This window comes from Neolamprologus brichardi, chromosome 17, assembly GCF_056152115.1.
Source record: "Neolamprologus brichardi isolate AB-2024 chromosome 17, ASM5615211v1, whole genome shotgun sequence".
Lineage (NCBI taxonomy): Eukaryota > Metazoa > Chordata > Actinopteri > Cichliformes > Cichlidae > Neolamprologus > Neolamprologus brichardi.
In genome coordinates this window covers 20,517,158-20,535,632 of record NC_142120.1, presented here as the reverse complement: position 1 = coordinate 20,535,632, position 18,475 = coordinate 20,517,158, and the positions used below count along the sequence as shown (strand labels likewise).

The following is an 18,475-nucleotide window of genomic DNA, read 5'->3' as shown; positions in this document are numbered from 1 at the left end:
CTGCAAAAACTATCCAACTTTGCGGCAGGAATAAACACATTTATAACCTGCTATTATTTAGTCTGTATAGCTAATTTCACCTTGGAGAACAACTGTATTTAACTGACCAACAGATTACCTTGTGGTTAATTGTACTGGCAGACCATTCATGAAGTCTGTACTTCAGTTTTGGTGAATCACATTGAAGGAATTTATTTTATCTATTAATTAGCAGGTATGTGTGCCCGTGTGAAGCACCCATACAGCTTATGGATACAACTAATCAACCAGACTAGCTGGCATTTCTCCACACACTCCAGCCTTTCATCCAAACCTTCTCCATAAACCATGTTTCATTTACAGTCCGAGAACTCAGGTTGATGGAGCGGCATGTGAATGCATCATATGAGCGATGGTCCTCTCAAAGATAGAAATACAAACATGTGTGTGTTTTTCAGTGATCTGCATCACAATGTGGTAGAAAAACTGGAGGAAAACACATTCGCTGGTCTGCTATCACTACGCTCACTGTAAGCATGCAAACACACACGCGCACACACACACACACACACAGACACATCGCCAATTTAATTGGCCAGCAGATCCTGAGCAGAGATCCCTCTGTAAGTATTTCCAAATGGAAACTCACTTAGTCATCCAGGTGGTCCGCTTGTGGATGGGACAGGTTTGATGCTATGGTTTGGAACAAAGACAAGAATCTGCACAGCTCTACACCTGATACTACAGCTCATACTAACACTACACTTAGGACTATTGTAGTTTTGAATATTTGCAGCCTCCAGTATTACAGCATCTCAAACTGAGAAACGAGACATGCCTCTCTTAACATTACTGCTAATTTTATTATGGTATTACAGACGTAAGAGTATTATGTGCACAGTTTCTTTTATTCTGGGATTAGAAACAAAGACCTGCTGTTTCGTAGGCCTGTGGTGCTTTCGCTTTAATCCGAACTAACAGCCTACGCAACAGCAGAGATCAGGTCAGCGTACAAAGTTTACCAACAGATTAAAGTGGAATAAACAAAACTGGACAAAAAATACAGAGAAGGTTATGTGTCTGCACACAAGGTATTCACAGGCTAAAATACAATCATGAAAAATTAAAAAGAAGATGAAACGCACTGATTTTTTGCATGTTTACACAAACCCTGCAGACTGGGTTGACAACCAGAAGAACATCACAGTAAAAAAGAACTTTTTCAATCATGTTCAATAAAAATGTTGGTGAGTTCTTTCTGTTAAGGAAAAAGCAACTAAATCTCAGGCACCACGGCTGGTATTTAGCAGAACTAACTTCTTGTAGATTTAACTGACATATTTTTTTATTATCATAAATCACTATTTCTGATCACATGAATGCTGGTTTGTTTTCTGACTTCATGTTTTTCTATCCTGCAGCGATTTGTCCTGGAATCGACTGTCATCAGTGAAGCCAAACTCGTTCTCTGCTCTCCCTGCTCTCACCAAACTGTGAGTTCTTTATCTGTCTGAACATTAGTTAGTAGTTTTGAAACCATTTTTTAAAAATTCCTTTTTTAAAAAATAGATAGCGTAGTAGTGGAGAGTGGACAGGAAAACAGGGAGAGGAAGTAGACAAAGAAGCGCAGCACAGGTCGGACGCAAACCAGTGAGCTGAACGTGTGCCTGGAAAACCATTTTTGATTGAAAAGTTGAGGAAGCACGTTAAAACAGCTGCTAAATTTTCAGCAAATATGTTCAACTGCCCTTAAATATGTCATTTTAAGTTGAAGATTTGTGGTTTGTGTGAGATTTTAACCTATAGATGTCCAGGAGACGAGAAAATGGCCTATTTACCTTAAATTTATCTGAATTAGTTATAGAATATAATTAACTGGTTTCCACACTGCTTTCCTCTGTTCTTGCAGTGACTTGTCATCCAATCAGCTTTCTTCTCTGCCTCTGAGTGGCCTGCAGAGTTTGACTCACCTGCGTCTGGCTGGAAACGAGCAGCTGATGGAACTAATAGCCCAAGAGGATCTGCCTCGAGTCAGGTGGGCATTCACTCATAAACAAAGGAAGACATATTTGTATTAAGAGACGTCCACGTACCACCAGACTGTGATGCAGGACCTCCAACATGGTTATCAGGAAGCAGACTTATCCACAAATCTGTCCTGCAATGCAAACACTGTTGATGTGATTTAGGAAAAGGTTTGAATTAACAGCCACTTTGCTGCTGATTAACTCCTGTAGTGTTTAGATGTCACACACACGCAGATTCACACACTCACTCTCACACACAGTGTAATCTGTCTCCTCCATCTCTGATGGAAAGCATCTAAAGGGACATTCCACTGAACAGCAGGTGCAATAAAATGAATTTATTTGAGCCATGTTTGGACAGATAGAGGTGTTTATCACTGTGTGCGTCTGTGTGTGCTCAGGGTGATGGAGCTTCCCTACGCCTTCCAGTGCTGTGCCTTCATCTCCTGTGAGCGGAGAAGTGGAGGTGCAGGAGGTTTGTCCTGGGAGAGAGAGGAAGCAAGAGACTCAGCTGGAAGAGATGCAGCTATCCTTTCCAGCCAAGGTGAACCCCAACACACAATGGAAGTTTTCACCTGAGGAACCAAATGATTACATACACCCACCAGGCATAACATCATAACCACTGACAGGTGACATGAATTATACTGACATCGCTTAATCATGGCAAGTGAACATGCCGTCTTCAAATTTTATGTGACCTCACAACTTACAGGTGTTAAAGGATGCTGCTAAAATCTTGGTGTCAGATACCTCAGCACATCTTCCAGGTTGGGTCAGGGTGGTTTTGACAGCAATAGGGGGACAGATGTTATGTTATGCCTGATCAGTGTATTAATAAGAGGTAGACATAACTACTCGCTGGTTTGTGGGCTCCACATTTTAAGCCTCTGCTTTAGCATTAACTTCATGGAGACGGCTGTCTGCCTCTTTATCTTGAGCCAGAGGTGATCAAGAGGTGAGCAAGAGGGTGAATTCAGACAACACTAACTGGTTTGCTTAGGAAGCTGCATTCATTTCAAGTAAAAGACCAAAACCAGAGCACACTGTTTTTGGATAGTCTATTTGCACAATTAACTGTACAGCAAACATGTTATTTGTTGGTTAATTTTATTAGAAATTCTCCAAAAGGCTCCATGAGCACAAATACAGTCCAGACTGCCAGTTCATGGAATCCAGTTAATGGACCTAGCAGAGAGCTAGCATGTCTCTAAGTTTTAAGTCTCAATTTCCCCCGGACTGGAAATTTTTCTATAGATGCCACAACTGTTTAGTAGCACGCTGTAAATGTGTTTATTACTGATGTAAAGGTTTTTAGCATGGGAGACTATGGGAACTGACACACTTTTGGAACAGCCTCAAGTGGCCACTAGAGGAACTGCAGTTTTCCGCTTCATGTTTCAGTGACAGAGGTTGCACCTTATTTAACTCCTCAGAAAACCCTTCCTCAGGGTACCCCCTTTAAGATGGGACTTAGAACACTGGACAGTGTTAGTTTGTTTCTATTTTTTTGTCATTCAAAACTACAACATGGAGCTTGTTAAGCATTTATAGAAAAAAAGAGGAAGAATCCAGCAGAGATTTGAGGCACTCCTCTACACAGAAGGTCAGCCCTAAAATTTTATTCAGGTCATCATATATCTTCATTAGATACAAAACTGTTTAAAAAAAAAAAGAAGCTAGGTCAGAGTGGAAAGCAGGTAATGGATGGGTGGAAAGTGGAAGGTTCCACAGCTTTATGTAAGATTTGATATGAGGTGTAGGGATGGGTATTGATAAGATTTTCACGATTCCGATTCCATTTTCGATTCTGTTTAACGATTCGATTCTTTATCGATTCTCTTATCGATTTTTTTTTTTTTTAAAAAAAGGAGAACACTAAGGTCAATTAGCTTAGATCTTTGTTTTATATCTTCTCTTTGAACAAGATAGAAATTTAGGAGTAACATGGCCTTACAAACCCAACAGTGAGATCTTAACAGATCCAACCTACGGCTCTTCAATGGGGTGTCACAGGGTCCCCAGGAAAAAAAATTGTGAATGTAAAATAATAAAATAAATATTCTTCTGTAGCAATAACAAAGTATAACATAAATTATTCTGTAGAAATTACACAAGAATATCCAATAATGTCCCTGCCTACAATTAAACACATTCACTTACCGAAAATCGGGGGCATCTGCTGTGGCAAATGGGTGCAAGCCTTTTACCACAAACTTAGTCACTGCTCGGTGACGTTCGTCCATCCTGGCCTGAAAGGAGACGCTACCGGTAGACTGCAGCGAGAACTGCCAGCATCTGAGCCAGACTCTGTCTGTCTCTCTCATCACCTAAATGCACAGTAATGGCAGGTTTTGTAATAAGGCAGATCGCGCTAACATAATATGCACTGTTAGTTGATTATTTACCTGCAGCATTAACGGGAGAGGACGTGCAAACGTTACCGCTGCTGCTGGGTTGAGATTCACGGGTCCGGAGCGGAATTAAAAACACGACATTTATTTAAGGTTATCGTGTGTTTTGTGAGCAAATGCTTTTGCATATTCGTAGTGTTTCCTCCCTTAAATGAAATATCTACTTTGCAAGTATTGCAAGTTGCCCTGTTGTCATCCGTTCCCGTAAAGTATAACCAAACTTTTTAGCGTTTGAGCCGCCATGTTTCCTGCCAGGTAAATGACGCTCCGCAACGTGGTGACGTCATTCGGGGCGACTGGAATCGATAAGGGAATCGTTTGCAAAAATGGCAAACGATTCCAAGGAATTGAAACAGTGGGAACCGGTTCTCAACAAGAACCGGTTTTCGATACCCATCCCTAATGAGGTGTAATCAAAATGTCCCATAAAAATAAAAAAAATTAAGTTTCCAGTTTCAAATTTGGCTGATCACCAGTTCAAAGTTGTTTTTTCATCCAGCTTTGACTTAGGGATGCTTGTTTTTCCACTAAAAGTAGAAATAAAACCAACGTACTGCTGTCCTCACTGTGTCTCTGCAGTAGATCAAGATTGGGAAGATTTCCTGATGGAGTTGGAAGATGAGCCCAAACCCCAACACTCAGTCCACTGCAGCCCAGCACCAGGTACCAAAAACCCCTGTCTGTCAAATTAAAACACAATAAACACACATCTGTTATATAAAAATTAAGGAAACACAACTCTGAAACAGATTTTATTAGTTTTAGAGAATTAAATCAACAGCAACTCTATGATAGCCGAGTCTTTATCATCAGTGCTACTTTACCTATGAGGATTAATTACTTAAATCTTTATCTGTGAGAAAAATCTCAGCTCTACATTTCTACATTTTAAAAACACCTCAGTTGCACATAAGAGCTTAGAGGCACAATTCTTTGGCTTACAATCATTTCTGTATATCCATATCTTATATCTTATATCTTTGTTTTAATTCAAAAAAATACTTGTTTTAGATGTAAAACACCAGAGGGCGCTGCAGGAAGGGACTTTTATCATTAAAGAAGCATAAATACTAGTTGTGTGTACAAAAACATTTAAAAGATCGTGTTAATGGTTTATGTTTCCTGCAGGACCTTTCCGTCCCTGCCTCCACCTGCTCGGCAGCTGGATGATCCGTGGTGGGGTTTGGCTTATCGCAGCAATCTCATTGGTCAGCAACAGTCTTGTCGTCCTTTCAGTCTTCTTTTCTCCAGCCACTTCTCTCACTCCCCCCAAACTACTGATTGGCTTACTTGCCCTAGTGAATGGCCTGACGGGAGTGTGGAGCGGCTGGTTGGCGGCAGTGGACGCTTGGACATTCGGGAGCTTCTGGAGGTAGGACACCAAACCAGAACAGACTGGGGACTCTGGGTATCACTCGAAGGATTTAGGAGGAGATCAAGGAGAAGGGGGGATATACTGTATATATTAAGGAAATTAGGGATTGATTATTTGGGGAATTTGGGACTACTTTTCCAAAGAGTGTTTTTAATTACCTTAAAATCAGTTGGATTAGAATGCTTTGAAAGCACTGTGGATTACAGGGACCTTGGGCACACTGGAATCCAGACAATGACGTAATTTTTGGGGACTCATGAGACATTGTGGATTTATTCTGGAACCAGGGAACAGTTGATTTCTGAGATTCTCAAAAACAGGCAGGGTAGTGATAGATACAGTGAGAGCACTCTGGAGTCTTAGGACAAGCTTCTCATTTCTATTGGCATGAGAAGCTTGCCAATAGGAACCTTATAGATAAACAATAAAATACATCTATCACATCTGTCAGAGAGACTACCCATCTGTTGTATATAAGATGTAGTGATGAGTACTAAACCTGAGTGTATAGTGGTGAACAAAAACAAAACAATCGAAGATTTTATGAGTGGAGACAGATGTGTTTTGACATTGTATGTTCCAGGTACGGGGCAAAGTGGGAGAGCAGCTTCCTGTGTCGACTCAGTGGGTTCCTTTGTGTGTTTGCGTCACAGACCAGCCTCTTCCTCCTTACCGTTGCAGCTCTAGAGCGATGCGTGGCCACCACTGTAGGACACAGCAAAACTGCTAGCAACAGTGGTGAGGAAACACATATGTAGATCCAGCAGCTTTTATTTACCCTCTACACCAACATTGTCTCTACCACCCAAATGTGTCCAAGTCGATTTTTACAAAACAACACTATTTTATATGCCACAGATATAACATATTTTTTATGCACGTTACATAATTTCATGTGAAAAAATTATGTAATTTTTTACATTGATGACACAGTTCTATATGCCAAAACTGTACATTTCATCATGTTATATATTCAAAATCTGCAAAGTTTATTTTTATGCATATGACACCGTTCTTATATCCAAAAACATCAGGCATTACCAAACTCAGAGATAAAAATTAAAGCCACCAAACCCTAATTGAATTTTAAAGAAAGTGAACTTTTATGATTTTGGGGAACTAATTTCACCAAAATGATGACATTTTGTGTTTTGATGCATGCTCCAGGTAAGTAAATCCCAAAAAGCTGATTCTGTTCATCTGGATGTAGCGCTTTCAGATGGAGACTAGTGACCATTGATCAGTGGCCATGAGTACCTCAGAGAGAGTTGGCTGCAATCACAGCATTGTAAGATGGTGAAAGAGGTGCCCTTAGGCGCCCTCCTCGACTTAGGTCTTTCCCTTTTTATATAAATTGCCTCCTTGACTCCCCGCTCACACCAGCATTCTTCCCTGTCCAGGATGTGTACATCCTCATCATTGTTCATTCTGTGGGTTAGTTTCCATCATTATGCAAAGGTACTGTTTATAAGGTTGGGGAAACCTGAAGTCAGCTGAGACTGAAGAAGTCACTTGAATGTGTGATGAAACGCTTCTCCCACTGAAAACGCTACGTCCAGATAAACAGAATCAACTTTTCTGTCCAGATGACTTTTGGCTTCATGATTAATAAAAATAGCCTAAAAGACATTCTTTGCTAAAACTCATCTTTAACAGCTCATCAGTACTTTAATTTGGATATTGACTTTAATATGTCTACATGTTTACTGTCTACATACAGTTTTTAAAGCAAAATTTTTTTTGTCATTGATATCTAGCACATATTATTATTATTTTCATCTGCCAACATTCAGACACTCTTAAAAGTTGATTTCTGATTTCACTCTTTCTTTTTTTTCTTTTTAAAAAAAAATCCAGGTCACTCTTCATCGCCGTTATCCTTCCGTGTTTCCATCTGTCTGTGTTTCCTGTTGGGCTTCACTGTCACAATGCCCTCCCTGGTGGCCGGACACAGCAGCACCTCTCTCTGTTTACCGCTACCTTCCTCATCATCATCGTCGTCCTTAGCCTTCTCCGTGTCTCTGGTGCTCTTCGACTCCCTCTGCTTCCTTCTCATGACGTTCTTCTACACTCATCTCTACTGTCGCGCCCACAAGGCTCCACCCAGCTCAGAGGAGGAAGCAGCATTGACACGACATGTGGCTTGGCTGCTCTTCTCTGACTGCCTCCTCTACCTCCCTGTTGCCTTCCTTACGTTCTCCTCCCTCCTGCGCCTACCAGCCGCTGGACCAGAGGCAGCGAAGGGGGTTCTGCTGCTTGTTGCCCCACTGCCAGCCTGTGTCAACCCTCTGCTCTACCTCCTCTTCAACCCGCTCGCCAGGGAGGAACTGGCCGCACTTGCCAAACGCACCTGCAAGGGCGTGGCACTACTGAAGCTCCGCAGGCCGAGAAGAGGAGGAGGCGGAGCTGGAGGTCTGAGGCCATGCACACTGGATTTAGCGTACGACGAGGATGCAGAGAAACAGTCATGTGACTCGACGCAGGTGCTGGTACTTGTCGGAGGTGTCAAAGAAGAAGACGAGGAAGTGGGACAAGGAAAAGCAAAGAGTGGCGCACAACATTTAGCGACACTTCAATAAACTGAACACAAACACAAAAGGTTTCAAGTCTCACTTGACAAAAGTTAAATAAGTAAACATTGTGCCAACTGGTCATTGCAATCAAAGAGCCCCCGATTAGCTGTAACTAACTATAAAGTAAAGTATTATTAAGTGTAACAGATGACCAAGCCCTGTTTGGATGGGATTTCTACTTGTAGGGAAATCAGCTGATTTAGTGTAACTCGGTCTGAGCAATTTCTGAGAAAAAATGTGTGTCCCAGGTCCTGTTTTACTTTATCTGTCCTGTCCTAATGGGTTTAAAGCAGTGACCAACATTTAAATACAGTCACAAATTATTTTCAGACACACAACCATGAGAATAATGAAAACTGATGGCTGCAGAGGGCACATCAAGGCATTGTCAAGTGAGACAAAGCCAACACAAACATATACCGTATGTATAATCCACAGCAGACTGACTGACAGGACTGTGAGGCAGCAAATGTAGCAAAGGATGGTGAAAGGAAATGAAGGGTGCTCACCATGAACTCACCACCAGTTTCTGTTGTTGTCTACCTTCTCCACCATTTTTTTTTTCTCCTGCAGCAAACTGTCCAAGGCAAAGGCAAAACTCTGAAGAAGTACGAATTAGGAAAAGCAGGAGAAGATGGGACCTATGTTTGGTCCGTTAATCTTATTGACCAGGACAGACACCCACACACAGACACACACGCATTATCAAGGGTATAAATTCAGCAGCTTTTATTTTGAAATATGACACAATTTACAGCGCAGTGTTACCAAATGTTGCCCCGCATGCTTCTGGTAACAGCTCGTGTTTTCGCGGGTGTGTGTGAAAAGTGCAGCGTCCTTGTGAGTGTCGTCACAGTCCATCCTGAAAACAGGCGTCGATGAAAAAACATCACAACTGGTCCTCCAAACGGAGTAAACCATCTCCTCTCCCAATCATGAGTGTTCAAATTTAACATGGTCACATTATGATGTCAGAATACTGAATGTAAGAGTGCGAGCAGGACACAAGATGATCTTCGGGCTGCAGTAAGGGTCATCAAAACATCTAGTGTGAGTTAACAGCCCATGCATGATTCATAATATTCGCACAGTCACTGCAGCTTTAAAGGTTAATGATGCTAGTAAATGAAAGGGGGACACCTGTGTTTCAGATGCAACTCGCTCTAGATTGTGTTCCAGGTGGTAAGTACTTAAAGATGAAAAGATTTGGGATCATAGGAATAAGAAACAGAAGGTTCATATTGAACCAAGTGTCCTGTGGCAAATGATTCAGGATGGAGGAATGTACCTTTAAGCCCTTAATCCACCTTAAACAGGCTTAATCTGTAAAGCATGCTTTCTTTCTTGATTTAAGCCTTGTCTACTGTCTCCATTTGACACTTTTAACTCTCCAAATGGGTTTACATTAAAAAGATCCGATCTCATGTACCTTCAGTAATCAGGAGCATTTACACTTCTTGTTTTGGACTAAGGAAGCATAATTTTACCCAGATGTACAAAAGTAATTTACTTGAGCAAAAGGATGCTGCATGTGTGTGTGTGTGTGTGTGGGGGGGGATGTACAGTAAATGTGTGTACATATTGTTGTAAATACAAGCTACTGTGACAATCTGTTTTTCTTTCTGTGTAGACTGTGAGAAATCTTTCATTTTTTAATGTTTGTTTATTTTGGCCCAATGTCAACATTTGATTTTCTCTTTAGTTTAATTTATACTGTCATACATGTGCACCTCAATGAGCATTAAGCTGTCATAGATTTCAATCCATGAATTCGTCCATTCTTTTTTTCTTTCCTTGTAAGTAATTTAAAGTCAGGTTTGCGGTGGCGACAGATTGACCTCTAAACATCCACCAGGTCACTGATGAAACGCTTACTGCTGGTGTTAGGGTTCGGTTGTAGTTTAGCCGAATGCTAAACAAACTCACTTAAAGAAACAAGATGCTGCCTTTCAAATTAAATGTTTTACATTCGTTCACTTCTGTTTCTACGACTTCTGCAGAGGTGACAATTCCAAATAAAAGTGTCGATGTGAATCTGAACTTAACCCTAAATAGTAGACTGTTCACAAGAAGTTAAGCACTACGGTCCAGATGGTCATTCCCAGGTCTAGAAAGTGGTCTGGTAAATCAGAAGTGTTGCCTTTAGGCTCAGATTCCTCTGAACCACAACAGTCCTCTGCATTAGTCCTCTGTACTCTGCCTCCTGTCAACCTCACACTTCATTCTACCCTCATTGTGAAGATCCAGGGAAACTACTTCCACTGAGGCAACAACTGTCCACTGCTAGCTGTCCCAAATCAACTGAATCAATCAAAAAGATCTCATTTGTACTTTAACATTTACACCATTATCCACTGAGCAGTTTATTTGGTTCATTTTCCGTGTTTGGGATTTTTTTTAAAGGTGTTCCCATTTCAAGTAAAGTCTGTAACATTTTGGCCTTACAATTTTTGTAATTTATTTTTTTCATCTCATGTTTCTAAGCAAGCCTTTAAAAATGCTCCTCACCGACCCCAGTTAGCTGAGGTGAAGCCTAGAAGCTACAACCATTTATATCTGTATCCACCTGCCAAAGAGGCCACACCCATAGCAGCCAAAACTTAGTAAGCCTTAATAAAATTTAAACAGGTGAGTTACAAAAACATTCTCCCCACTTAGTTATTATGAAGGGGGAAATTATCTATAGAGACCAACACAAACATGTTTGTTTCTGCTGTAAAGCTGGACGTGTTAATGTGGGAGCTTAGGGGGTTTACTCACTGCTAGAGCCTCTAGTGGACATTAGAGGAACTGCAGTTTTTGGCTTCATCTTTGAGCTTAAGAAGCTGCTACTTGGTTTAAACGTTCAAACAAATGAAATGACTGTGTGTAAACTGGGTTTCAGATAATGATACAGCTGGAAATTTTGGTTGTTTTGATTCGCATGCATCTAAACATTTAAAGTAAGTGTGCTGCATGGTTATTGTCCACATCCTGCATGATCTGCATGAGCTTCTACCCAAATTTAATGTGAGCTTGAGGGTGAAAAACAAGAAAAAAAAAAACAATCAATGTGCTGTTTGTGTAAAAAAAAAAGAAAGAAAATATATGGGTGGTGTCTCTGGCTCCGCCCATTTTGTTCAGATATAGCACCAGAGCAAATTTAACAAAAAAAAAAAGAAACAAAGAAAAGCATGACTGTTTGAATGTGTGCTCTGTGGCAGTTTGACTGCTGCACTTTTCCATGACCAGCACTTAAAATAAATAAAAATAAAGAAGTTCATAAGCTTTGTTAAAACCTGAATGGTTCAAACTTCATCCTTTCACTTGATTTCTGGTTATCTTGTAAACAACTGTAAAATATTTGAGTGTCTTTTGTTTTAATTTGTAAAACTGAGAATGAAGTTTTAGTTTTGTGACATGAATAAAAGTGTGTGGCTGAAACTGCACTGAGCTGTCTCTCTATTTTTTTCCAGAAAGAACAGAACAAAAAAAAATGACAGTCAAACTGTCTTGAATATATGTGCATTATTTTGAAACATAACCAAGATAGAAACCTATGGGAACTTATCCTCTGAGTCTCACCTACAGCCACTCAGTCAGAACCTCATGGGAGCCAGAGCAGTCAGATGCAGACCCAGTGGTGGAGTAAGAGCCTGCGAGTAAAGGTGCCACAAACTGTATATAAAAGACAGAAGCCACTGTGTCACCCATGAGATGGCTTGTTGAAGCTTCAGTGAAGCTTTAGTGTTTTGGCCACTGCCAAGTGAGATTCTTTAGAACCAGAAGTGATTATATCGCACAGACAAAGATACCTGCCAAATGGTAATCATTAACATCAGAATAAAATCCCAGTTTCACTCACCAGAGAACCAGAACACGGACTTCTTGAACAGTCTGTTAGTACAATAATTTCACAGCAGCCATTATATTGGTCAAATTATGTAATTAAAAATGTTCCAAAAGGCTCTAACAGCACAAACACAGTCCAGAGGTCAAGTTCAGGAACTCCAATTAGCTTAGGTGTAGCATAGCATACAGCTAGCAGCTACAGCTGTCACCACTTAGCTTTCTGTCGAAGAGGCCACGCTCCTAAATTGAAAAAGATGACCTGTGCACAGCTGTTACATTACCTTAAATACAGAGACCAAAACGGTGTTTGTATCAGGATCTAAAGTAGAATATTTTACATTGCAGTCTATAGGGGCTGACTCACTGCTGGAGCCTCCAGTGGTCAATACAGGAAAAACAGTTTTTGGCATTCAGCTATGGAAAATGATGTTAAGACACAAAATTCCACACAATCCTAGATAAATAGATAATAAATCTTCTCAGATTTACTCAATCAAGGGACAATGTGTTGAACCAACTCAGCGTGAGAAACCCAATCAGAATGTTTTTTTAAGACTAGCAAACTAAGCTGTTATGAAGACTTATTTGTGCTTCCGTTAATAATACTTGTGTCATCAAATTACACGCACCAAGCACGTCTCACATCAGTATCATCTTGTGCTGACAGATACTAAATCCAGTTGTTTAGTTTATTTACTGACGTCTGTAAGACAAAGCAGAAAACTGAAATTTGGAGTAAAAAGCAAAACATTCTCTCTGGAGTCAAGAATAAATCAGCACTTTACAGGATAGCTGGAGTGATGTGTGTCACACTTGAGCACTTGGTGACATTCTTGATGTTTAATGAATGACTCCACCGCTGTCGCTTTCAGAGAGACTGATGACGAACCTTCACAGCTGACTGAAGGCATTGGAGCAGAAGCTGCTGAGGCGTGAAAAGGTCAGGATTCCCTCGCTCGTTTTTAAATCTTCTCCACCGATGTGGAACGATGACTCTACGAGTCTGCCGACAAACACAGAGCACGCTGTGCTCCGCCGCGAACCTCTGTGTAATTGTCTAAACGTAAACCCTATTTTTGCGAGAATGAGTCACTGCAGCCTGTTTGACGTTCAGATCACTGACTGATGGAGGATTATGACGATGACGATGATGAGGAGGATAAATCATAACACACAGATTGTGCACTTCTGAAGTTTCTCTTGGGGGATCGGCATTGATAAAAATGCTCACGGGTCACCTTTTAGCCTCTGTAACTTCTTCACTGACCTTACAAATAATCCAGAGCTGCACCATACGTTCATCAGTGAGCAGTTTGTTAGCCACCACACTAAAGCTGTGCCTCAAACAGACTCAGGTAACCCAAACATCCCCTTCTCTGCTCACTGTTGGGTTTCTTTTAATCATACCAGAGGCCCAAAAACTGACTGATAGCTACATGTGGACAAGTAAACCTCCACACTTTTCTTGGTGATTGTTTTTATTTCATTTGAGATAATTTTATCATGTTTTGGTCATTTTGTATTGTTTTGTATCATTTGTTCATAATTTTTCATTGTTTGGTGGTTGTAGCTAGTCTATTTTGCTTCTGATCTAATGGACAGTGATTATGGGATGTTGTAAATTTGAGCACAATCACATTTGCCCTACAATACATATATACATATATATATATATATACATACATACATCTCGTCTCTGGATTCTCTCTTTCTTCTAGTCATTACCACGTGTACAGTTTTCTCAGAGGTTTGTCTACTCACTGATTCCTGTTGGATCCCCAATAGCTCCCACACCTGCTACTTGATACAAATCACCTGCAGTACTCACAGAGGTCAGGACTCAGGCCTCACACCAAAGTTGCTCATCCATGTCTTTATGGACCTTGCTTTCTGCACTGGTGCAGAACAGGATGATGGATCAGCTACATAGAGATTCTGATTGGAAGTTCCTGCTTTGGTTGCAAAAACAAGACTACCTCTTAATTAACACACACTTTAACAGTCTTAATTGTGACTCAGCTGGGTAGGGTGGAGATGGAGTTGGCCCTATGGGTTTGTCATAAGATAGATACTAAACTGTGTGTATGTATGTATTTTTGGGTCCACCAGATTATGAAAAGAGATCAATAATTTTAAGACTGCATTCGTCCAGTGTTGGGATTTCTGCTCTGGAAAACTCTGCAGATGTGTGGACATTTAAATAAACGAAGCCTCATTTGCAGATTTAAAGTCAAAATTTCAAAAAAACTAAAAATGTGTCAGAATGTTGTCAGTTTTCATGGTGATCTGATTTATTGACATTAAGTCTTTTGATGCAGAAGTTCTGAATCTGTGCTGGTGACGCACTTTGTGTTCCTACAAGCTCACCAATGAGAGCATTTTGTGTTTCATTAAAGTTTTCTGTGTGAGTCAGCTGTTAGAAACTTTCTTTTTTTCCTATCTGCTTTGGAACTCAAACCCATCGGGTGAAGAAAACCAGAGTGACGTGAGTCACACTGATTATTTCTTAAAACAATCGCACAATTACCCAGAACAAACCACAAAGTACCGGAGCACTGACTCATCGTGAACTGTGGCTGAGGTGAATTTGTTTAACGATCCCAGTCGATGGCTTACAAACAAACCCGAGTAGATCTTTCGCCTCTAGCAAAAATAGGTGTGTCTGCTGCTTCTCTGATGGATTTCTACTGATTACATTTCAATCTCCACATTTAAGGCTTAAAGGTCACATAATTAAGTAGAAGTAATTGACATAATAACACTAATACTTCTTTTTTGTTACTGAGACCTCCACAGCTCCAAAGTTTAAAGTAGAGGACAGACTGTATATAAAAGATGGCATCACCTTTTTAGTATTTTAACATTTTAAAACTGGACTTGATGGCATGAATCTCATACTTCACACTGATTGACTAACACTTTGATATTTTTGTATTTTACTAAACAAAAATCATGTTGCATACACGAGCAAGTGAGCTAATGCGCTCAAGAGGAAACTGAATGCTGAGGTCAGAAATCCAAAGAGCCGACGGCCATTTTCTCTTTGCACTCAGAGCAGTTGCCCTCCACTGGTCATTGGAAATAATGCAGTTTTAAATTCCTCAGCACGTCAGTTCAGTTTAATCTGTGGTTTGCTTTAATCATGTGAAAGCTCGTTTTCATAGGCCTGCCTGTTCTTAAACACCGTACTCATTTTAGTTTATTCTGGGAATGTGTCTTTTACTACTGGCTGCTTCACAACTCGTATGTGTGTACACGTCTTTAATATCTTTAATGTGTCACTTTCCTTTAGATTGTGAAGCAGTTTCCTACTGTGACCATATTTTTGTTGTGCCTGTGTGTGACATTTATCATAATTCTTTTGGAAAAACTTTTCCAGTTACAGGGCAGCATCAAAACTGCTCTTTTATTGTCTTCATGTGTTCACTTTTTTTGTGTTTGGGACCCCTTATGGTTGACTTGTCAGCCTGTGAAGCCACAGTTTGACTGAGCAATTTGCAGTCCTGCAGCACCACCTGCTGGCCAGATGGAGAGGCACTGATCAACTGATGTGAAGCATTTGCTATATATGTAATTATTTATTAGGTTAAAAACGTCATTACTCCATTTTATCATTATCAGACTGATGACAGTTCAGTCTCTACTGCCACCTGCTGGTCAAACAATGACACAACATGAGCTCAAAAGTACTGTGTGGTTGAAGGTTTCCCTGTTCTTTAACATTCAATTCTTTAACATTCAGTAAAGGAGGGTCAGCCAGGCACTGGACCAAGGACTCACTGCTTAAGTATTAGCATCAGCAGGCAGCCCAAGCCACAGCTGCAGGATTTTCCTGCAAATTTGAGGTTATTTACACAAAAAGAAGCAGGATGATATTTCAGAGATTTACGGTTTTGTTTTTCTTTAAATAAATCCTGCTGGTGACCACCAAAGAGGTTTTGGATCTTCCCTGAAAGAAATTTAATCTGAATGGTGATCTTGATGTTTTAAACCAGCTTTCTTTAGGGAATTTACTGCAAATCTCTGTGTTTTTAAATAGTTTTAAAATTCCTAAAATGAACTAAATCTATCAGCAAAATGAGAAGAAATCACAGCTTTGACATTATGTGTACAACATGTAAACAGTGTTTAAGAGTCATCAACTGAAGTGTGGCTGGAGTCAGAGGGCTGTAGTTAACTTGGCAGACTGACAGTAGAGAAAGTGTCATGAGGAAATAGATAATGGGCTATTCAGGATAAATTTAAAAGAGAAGCATGTAAAATACCCTTTTTGCTATAGGCTATAGGTTACAGATTATGTAACTCAGACAAATTTGTCTGAACTACATATGTGACACATTTCTGCCTGCAGGTACAGTCACACCACCACCACGCCCCACAAACCCCTGAATTATCGACTCTTTGCGGTCTGAATCTGACGTTTGAAGCCAAACAGCCAATAAACAGATCACGTGTGATGTGTCGGAGGGAATATTTATCAGAGTACAGAAATGTAATTGTTTGAAACTCACACGAACCACTTAATCACACATTACACCCTCAGCTTCACAGATGTATAAATGCGAACTCGAATTTCTGCACAGCAAAGACAGAAACAGCAGCCTCTGGTGTGTGGATGCTTTCATTCAGCTTGTTAACACTTTTTTTATTCCTCCTGTGAAACATCACGAGGTGATGAGGAGAAAGAATACAGCAACATTTACAGAGAGGCTCGGCATGCGTGTGCTTCCAGAATATGACTGGCTGGTTTATGGATGTCCGCCTCTGTCAGGTGTGCGAATGCCTCTTGCCTCTTCCTGTTCAAAGCTCAAAGTCCAGCTGACAGACAGAGACAATCCACACAGCACCGCATACAACCACAAGAAAACATTTTTATTCTTTAAAGGAGGGATTTCCCTCGGCTGCACACACAGAGAAAGACGAGGAACAGTGGACACTTTGGGGAGTCTTTGAGGATCTGAAACATGGAAAACTGAATCCGTCCTTACACATGGATTGTACCTGACGACAGCAGCTTGGATAAAGTCTGAAATCACCGCTGACTGGCGGCCATCTTGCAGACAGGTGTGTTTGAACAAACATGTCCCAGCAGATCTGAGCTGTTTAAACAGGACATTTCAGGTGATTTATTGACTGCAGGTGTCGTCAGACACACATTACCAATAAAAACAAATCAAGTGTGTTCTCAGTTTTCTGCTTTTAACCATTTTCAGAGTAAGTTGATGAATGAACTGAAATTATAAATACATAATTACAGCAATCATAAATGGATGTATGCTGTATTTGTGTATAGGCTTTCTCTAAGAAGGCCTTTTCCCTGCAGGTGATTAGACGGAGCAGCTGTCCATCTTCAAAACAAAAAACAGGTTAAAGCAGACAGCTTGAATTCAATTCAGTTTCAGTTATACAGCACTTAATCACAGCAACAGTCACCTCACCGTGCTTTTTATAAAAGACTATACAATAATGCAGAGAAAACTATGAGCACTTGGCAACAGTGGGAAGGAAAAACTCCCTTTTTACAGGAAATAACATCAAGCAGAACCAGGCTTCTGTGATTCAGACAACAAATACAGATAAAGGTTAAAGTTGGGAACGATGGTGTGTTTTGTTAAATGTAAAGAAAGTTTCTACCCTGAGCAGTTAAAGCACGTTTAACTACATTCACCCACTGACACACAGTTATACTTAATGGGCTCTCAAACACACGCAGACAAGCATCAAGAGCAATTTGGTGTTCAGGATCTGACCTTCTGCTGGCAGGTCATTTGCTTTACCTCCTGAGCCACAGCTGCCTTTTCACACTGAATGGTGCAGTTAACTAAACTCCCTTGCTGTGTGGTTAATCTGTGCGGCAGGATCTATGTGTGTGGTAAACAAGTAAACAATCTGCCTTTTCTTCTGTCTTTGATGGCAATCATAACATTCATGTATGCAGATCACTAACCAAGCAGTCCACCAGTAGCTGGTGTGTGGCATTGCATCCTCTCTTCCAAGTCAAGTCATTTCTAGCTCCAAACACCAACATGGCGACAACCAAAACGCTCCAAAAAGCAGGTTATTTACAGTCTGTGTTTCAGGTTTTGCTGCTTTTCAGTTTGAGCTCAGCCTCAAGTATTTTATGTTGTGATCATATTTTGTCTTTTTAATCTCACTATAATGATGCATGCATGTATGTAAGTCTGTATGTACCCTTCCTCCTTCTTGGACGGTGGGCCAAAAAAGCTTTGCACAAACATCGTCAACATGCAGCGGTTATTAACATCTTTTCATTTT

The 18,475-nt window shown here is 40.5% G+C and overlaps 1 protein-coding gene across 1 annotated transcript in view; it reads left to right on the top strand.

Annotated features, from left to right (window-relative positions):
* Positions 1-11,710, top strand: part of LOC102787110 (leucine-rich repeat-containing G protein-coupled receptor 5-like) — a 49,241-nt gene extending 37,531 nt beyond the window's left edge. Inside the window, exons 13-20 of the mRNA XM_006781002.3 lie at positions 438-509; positions 1,401-1,472; positions 1,889-2,014; positions 2,408-2,550; positions 5,000-5,083; positions 5,549-5,792; positions 6,379-6,533; positions 7,653-11,710. Coding sequence (XP_006781065.1) covers positions 438-509; positions 1,401-1,472; positions 1,889-2,014; positions 2,408-2,550; positions 5,000-5,083; positions 5,549-5,792; positions 6,379-6,533; positions 7,653-8,374 — 1,618 coding nt within the window. The 3' untranslated portion in view covers positions 8,375-11,710. The remainder of the gene's footprint in view (positions 1-437; positions 510-1,400; positions 1,473-1,888; positions 2,015-2,407; positions 2,551-4,999; positions 5,084-5,548; positions 5,793-6,378; positions 6,534-7,652) is intronic.
* Positions 11,711-18,475: the final 6,765 nt, after the last annotated feature.